The 7500-nt window shown below is 37.0% G+C and overlaps 1 protein-coding gene across 1 annotated transcript in view; it reads right to left on the reverse strand.

The window, feature by feature from the left end:
* LOC125037555 overlaps positions 1-7500 on the reverse strand; it is a 160426-nt gene that overhangs the window by 152759 nt on the left and 167 nt on the right. The window contains exon 1 of the mRNA XM_047630733.1: positions 6989-7500. This exon is cut by the window's right edge and continues 167 nt beyond it. Coding sequence (XP_047486689.1) covers positions 6989-7324 — 336 coding nt within the window. The 5' untranslated portion in view covers positions 7325-7500. The remainder of the gene's footprint in view (positions 1-6988) is intronic.

The following is a 7500-nucleotide window of genomic DNA, read 5'->3' on the forward strand; positions in this document are numbered from 1 at the left end:
AATGATAATAATAGTATTTATAATGATAACAACAATAAGAATTATAATAACGATAACATTACCAAAATGATAACATTACCAATAATGATATATTAACAAAATTATAATAATAAAGAAATAACGATTATGATAATAGCGACCATTAAAAAGATACCAATAATAACAACCATTAAAAAGATTGTAATAATAACAATATTACTAACTACAATAATAGTCACAATAATGCTGATAATAGTAATAACAGCATCAATGATAATAGTGATGATAATAATAATAAATGTAATAATAATAATAATAATGATAATAATAATAATAGTAATAATAAGAATAAGAATGATATTAAAATAATGATATCAATAATAACGATGATAATATTAATGATAATGACGACAATAATAATATCAATAATATTAACAACATTAATCATATTAATAATAATAATGATAACAATGACACCAATAATAGTATAATGATCTAATGATGATAACAACAATGCATTGCCATAACATTATAATAACTTTTATCTCAATATTAGTTAGGAATACAAGAAAGGTGGAAGCCGCAATAATGATAATAATAAGATTGATATAAAATATTAGATATACTAAAGTACTGATAATAATGATAATGATAATAATAATGATAATATTAATAATGATAATGATAATAATAATAATAATAATAATAATAATAATAATAATCAACATTGTGTTTTTATTTATTTTTTTAGTTGATAAGTGTGTCTTTTTGTCTGTATGTTTGTTTATCGATCTATATATTAATCTTCCTATCCATTCATTTGTTTCCTTATTTATTTATCTATGTAGTTATCTTCCTTATTTATTAGCGATAGATATAGATATATAGATGGATAGATAGATAGACAGATAGAGAGAGAGAGCGAGAGAGAGAGAGAGAGAAGAGAGAGAGAGAGAGAGAGAGAGAGAGAGAGAGAGAGAGAGAGAGAGAGAGAGAGAGAGAGAGAAAGAGAGAGAGAATGTATAGTAGGAAAAAATATTAAATGCCCAGTTCTTTAGTGCAACAAGGCAGGTTGTTAGATATCTTTATTTACTCTTGTTGTTTTTATTACAATACTGTAATTTTGGCAGCAGAACTATGACCAAATAAATCCGATTTTTTTTGAAATTTTACACTGTATTCAAATTGGAAGCTCATCTTAGTTACAAGATCTATGTCACAAAAGAAATATAATGACATCTGTATATCTTAAATGAGAATAATTCAAATAAATCAAAGAAGACATTTTTCATTCTACTGTAAGATATATTGTATAAGATATATTCATTCATATTTTCAGGTGGCTTTGTGAAACGTAAAGAAATGTTTATGGGAATTTTAAAATTATTTTGGTCGTGTGTGCGAGTTTTAGAAAGCTGTGTTTCCGTACGGATGATTTCATTATTTATAATTCGTATGAGATTAATAATAAAAAAAAAATATCTGTCATACGTGAAATTTGTTTTAAAAAATGCATGATTAGATTCTCATAATCATATAGTTCGATGGGTAAATAGATAGATAAATAGAGAAATTCCAGATAGAAAGATCTAACTACAAAGACAGATGGATAGATAGACATTAATATGTATACACACATACACACATATATACAAACGCACATAAGCACAATCAAACACACATACATATATACAAACGCACATAAGCACAATCAAACACACAGAAATACAAACGCACATAAGCCCAATCGAACACACACACACAACAAACACACACACAAACACACACACACACACACAACCGCACATAAGCACAGACGAACACACACTCTCTCAGAACAACACACACATAGTAGCACATAAATACACACACACACACAGATATATCTACATGTAAGTACACCACCCGAGGATTCTCTCAACCATTTTTAAACAAGCACCCTTGTGTTCAAAGACACAAATACTAACATATCTCGCAGACCCGCCCACGAAACACTTTAGTCCGCCCACGCCCGAGACACTACGGGCGTTTTTAGCTGATATGGAGTTAGGTGCGTGGAGACCGCCGGTGGAATGAGAGGGAGGAGGTAGATAGGAGAGAAGAAAGAGGAGAAAGGAGAGATGGAGATAAAGCATTTGAAAGGAGAGATTGAGATGGATAGGTAGATAGGTAAGAAAGATGGACGGGAGATTAGGGGATAGGAATATGGAGATAGGTTGGCTGATAAATTTAGAGAGAAGAGAAGAGAAGGGAGAGAAGAGACGAAAAGAGAAGAGACAGAGAAGAGAAGAAGAGAGAAGACAAACAGATACACATATAATATGAACCAAACCAACAAATGAAAATAGAAACAACGAACAATAAAAAGAAGAAGAAATAAAAACGTCGCATAGAAATAAACAACAACAGCAAAAACATCTGTCTAGACAATAAAACGGATAAATCCATCAAGTCCGTAAGTGCGTTGTGGAAAGAGGAGGAAGGAGGGAGGAAGGAAGGAGGAAGGAGGGAGGAAGGACGGAGGGAAGAGGAAGAATGAGGAAGAAAAGAGGAGGAAGGAGGGAGGAAGGAGGGAGGAAAAAGGGAGGAAAGAGGAAGAAAGAGGGAGAAAAGAGGAAGGAGGTAGGAAAGAGGAAGAAGGAGGCATGGAAGAGGGAGGAAGGAGAAAGAGGGAGAAGAAGAAGAGAGGAGAAGAAGGGACAAAGAGGTGGGGGAGAAGGGAAGAGGGGAAGGGGGGGGGGAGTGCATGTACAATCCTGCAAGTAGTAATTCCCTCAGGCGACAGCTGTTGAGGCAGAGGACATGGCAGATCCGAGCGAATGAGGGAAGAGAAGGAGGAGAGTGAGGAAGAGAGAGGGGGGAGAATGAGGAGGAGAGGGAGGAGGGAATGAGGGAAGAGAGGGAGGAGGGAATGAGGGAGAAGTATGAGGAGGAGAAAGGAAGAGAGGGAGATGTATGTGGAGGAGAATGGGAGAGAGAATGAGGAGGAGAGAAGAGGAGAGAATGAGGGAAGAAAAGAAGTGTGAGAAGATAATAGAAATAGAGGATGAGGAGGAGAGAGTTGGAGAGAATGGAGGAAGAAAAGGGGAAGTATGAAGAGGAGAGAAGAGAGAATGAGGGAGATAGAGAAACATGAGGAGATAAAAGGAATTGAGAATGGGGAGGATAGAGGAAGAGAGAATAAGAGAAGAAAAGTGTGGGCAGGAGAGAGAAAGAGAGAATGGAGGAAGCGTTAAGAAAAGAGGAAGAAGGGAATAAAGGGGGAAATGGGAAGAGAAAAAATGGAGAAAGATGAAGAGGAGAAAAGAGAAGAGACAGAATAAAGAATTATAAAAAGGGAGAAAGGAGAAGAGACAGAATGAAGAATTATAAAAAGGGGAAAAGAAGGTGCGGAGAAGGATAAGGAAGGAGGAGGAGAAGGAACGGAGAAAGATAGACAGGAGAAGGAAGAAAAGGAGAGGAGTGGCGAAGGAGGAAGAAGAAAAGAAGATTAGTGAGAAAAAGAGAGGGGCAGAAAAGGAAAACGGTTGAATAGGAAATAAGTAGAAGAAGGAATGACAAAAGGTGAGGAGAGAGGAATAGGGAATAGAGAGAAATGAAGAAAAACGAGAAGAAGAGATCGAGAATTGTACGAAAATAAAATTAGGATGAAGGAAGAGAAGAAGAAGGATTGGCGAGAAGAAGGAATTGAGAAGAAAAGAGACGAAAAGGAAGAAGAATACGAAAGAGAGAGAGAGAGAGAGAGAGAGAGAGAGAGAGAGAGAGAGAGAGAGAGAGAGAGAGAGAGAGAGAGAGAGAGAGAGAGAGATACAGACAGACAGAGAGAGAATACTGAAATACCGAAATACAGACAGACACGACTCCTTATATATCGAAAAACTAACAAGATAATCCAAAATGTGAACTAAACGAGACAGCATTGGATAAGAAAAGGAATAAGAAAAAAAAAGGATAATTCCAACAGACGACAGTTAAAGAGGAAGAAGGATAAGGGATAAAGAGAAAGGGATAGGAGAGGGTAAGGGGTAATAAGTAAAGGGTTAAGGGAAAGAGGTAAGGGTAGGGGAGAGCTAAGAGATAAAGGTTAAAGGGTAGAAAAGGGGTAAGGGGTGAGGAGGAGGAGGAAGGGAATAATGGGTAAATAGTAAGGGAAAAAGATAAGAGGAAAATAAAGGAGGTTAAGGGAGGAGGAGAGGGTAAGGGGAAGGTAAGGGGTAAGGAAGAGGAGGAGAGGGTAAAGGGAGGGTAAGGGGTAAGGGAGAGGAGGAGAGGGTAAGAGGAGGGTAAGGGGTAAGGGAGAGGAGCAGAGGGTAAGGGGAGGGTAAGGAGTAAGAGAGAGGAGGAGAGGGTAAAGGGAGGGAAAGGGGTAAGGGAGAGGAGCAGAGGGTAAGGGGAGGGTAAGGGGTAAGAGAGAGGAAGAGAGGGTAAGGGGAGGGTAAGGGGTAAGGGAGACGAAGAGAGGGTAAGGGGAGGGTAAGGGGGACGGAGTAAGGGGGAAGTGCCAAGGATCAGGTGAAAGGGTAGATGGTGGGTACAGACACTGGAATCCAAGAGGACGTGATAGATGGCACTCTCTTGCAAGAAACTCATGGATAGTGAGGAAAGTCATATATCATAGTTAAATGCGTTCCTAACACCAGCTAATTCACGATTATCTGTTGCTTTATCAAGAATAGCAATCGCCTTTTACCGTGTTCTTATTCTTATAAGTACACGGTGGATATCGGTAATACAGACCTTAAATATCTTAAATATTCCTTTTTATCCAGTTATCCATTATTCGTATATTTTACCTTCATCATTTTTTTTCGGACCTTTTTTACCTTTAATCACTTCATTTAACTTTAACAAGGTGATCATACTTCGCAATAGCTTCGACACAGAAATTGCGTTTTAACTTTGCCACCAATTACGTGCTGCCGTCAACCACCGATGGAGATTTTTTTGCGTAATATACGTCCAATTTTTTATTTGTTCTTATTTACATCCATATATCCATTTTGTGATTATCATTTTCATCAAAGTCATTTTTATTTATTATCATTTTCGTCATATTCTTCTTCGTTGTAAAATCGATATAGGTATCCTTGTAAAAGTTGTATTGAAATCTTTCCTCATGAGATTCTTATATATATTCTGTATGTTATTATCATTATTATCATTATTCTTATTTACTTTTATCGTCATTTTCTCATTCTTCTCCGTCCGTAATTTTGATATTGATAGTTTTGTAAAATGTATACCCATTTCTCTCTTCGTTACTTTCTTATACCTATTTCGTTATTATTATCATTATCATCAAGATTGTTTTCATTTACTATTATTCTCGTCTTCTGCTTCTTCTTCTTTCGTTTGTAATATTTTATATCGATATCCTTGTAGAATTGTATTCAAATCTTTCCTCATTCTTACATATATTTTTATCATTATTATGATTATCGCTATTACTTTAATTTACCAATATTCTCTTCTTATTATTATTCGTTTGTAAAAATTATATTGGTGTCCTTGTAACATGTATATCCAATCCGTCCCTTATTATATCCTTATACCAATCTTATATATTATTCTTATCATCAACATTATTCTTATTTACTATTATTAGTTTTATCTTCGTATTCTTCTTCTTTTGTAAAACTGATATTGACATCTTTGGCCGAAATTCAATGTGGCGTCCGATTCGTGGGTTGTTATACCCGTAGACTTTTTCGTCATTTTTTTTGTGTCAGGAAATTACATTGTCGTGTCTCGTACATAATTTGAAAATAATTATCTCTAATTTCGGGAAACTTTGTCCTCATTGACGTCTTGACTTTTCACTTATTCTAATTTGTTTGGTGAAATGACAAGCCTTAATTTTGTATTGCTTGAAAAGACATTTATCTTTAAATATCCACTAAATATATCTTGCTAAACGAAGATTGTAGGAGCATGAATGTATTTCAGTTATTGTATTCTTGATTCTAATTAATAACCCATATTTTTTCAAGTTTTGTTCAGTCCATCTCTTTAGAAAACGAGCAAAGGTTAATGCAGAATCTTGGCTGTATAAAGATTACTTTTGAATATACATTTACGACCGTGGACAAAATATTGGAAGTGATAATGTGTAGAATCAATTTGGGTATTTTCTCTCTCTCTCTCTCTCGTTTTTATTTTATTCTATTCTTTTTTTCTTCTTCTCAATGCTTAGGTTACCGAGTAATAGAGATTTCAACGTTTCTTTAAGAAGTTATCCTCGCCATGTCACCTTGATTTACGGAATATATTTTTGTATTTTTTCCCTTCTTTCACACGCTAAAACATAATCACTAAGAATTATGCTTGGGTGACCTCAGGGTTATTTATAGAATAGTCAGGATTACGTGGTTTAAAAACATTTATTTTCCCTTTTGCTAACGAGCGAGGTATGCAATTCGTCTGCATAAGCATAGTGATTAGGCAATATCTCTCGTTTCCTGTGTACTAATTCGTGATTATCATCTTTCCCGGGGAACTAATGCTTTTGTATGTAAATATGTATGAACTATTTAAACGAACATGCTAAGCGATGATTCACAAGTACTTCCATATTTTTTTATAGTCTTTTTTGGGGGCAAAGATCTTGCAAATTTCTTGACCTACTAAACATTTGATCAAGTCACTTCTGCCTTTCCATTTACACGATTGTGGCGCTCACTATATACTTCACTAGATCGAGTTCATATTAATTTATTAGTTTTTTATTGAAACGAGTGTTCATCGTGATAGATAATTGTTCTACCAGTCATATCTGTTCTCCGAAAAAGGTTCGAAACTTTATAACTCGTGTAGGTCTTCGAATATAAGTGGACTGTCTATCACACCGCACTTTCCTTATGCATATATGAGATCTTTAATGGGCTGTTGCTACCATAGACTCTATCCGATCTCACATCTACTTGCAGTTATGTACCAGGTGCGCGCGGATACAAAGATATTTTTCTCCCACTGTAACCTAATATGTACACGACGAGGCACAAGTTCCTACCTTAATGCCATGTTCTGCAGGCGAGACATGTTCTGAGGTCATGTTGACAGGCGGCGACAGCTGGGTCACTGGGGAATCACAGGTCAGCGAGGGGGTCACACTGGGCGAGCTGTCACTTACATCCTTGGGGTTTTCGACTTTGCAGAGCATATTGTTGTACACCACGGAATGCTTGGACAAGAGAAGGCCACTTGCAGCTTTGTCTGCGAAGGAATCCATTTCAGGTTCACCACATGGGGCTAGCGCACGGGGCCTTTTGTCACCGATTTCAATCACTGTTACGAGTTTGGGCACTGTATCACTAGTCGGACCGACACCATGTACACGTACGTCCATGTGCGTCTATGTGCGAGCGGATTGGGGCGGGAGGTCGCGTGCACATGTGAGCGCGTGTGCACTGGGGGGAGTCTCCCACGCATCTGCTGGGCTACCACTCCGCCATGGCCGCCTCCGCCAGGAATGAGGTCATCAGCAGGGCAGCTCGGGCCAAAGGTCTACGGGACAGGTACACC

Source organism: Penaeus chinensis, chromosome 23, assembly GCF_019202785.1.
Source record: "Penaeus chinensis breed Huanghai No. 1 chromosome 23, ASM1920278v2, whole genome shotgun sequence".
Taxonomy (NCBI): Eukaryota; Metazoa; Arthropoda; class Malacostraca; order Decapoda; family Penaeidae; genus Penaeus; species Penaeus chinensis.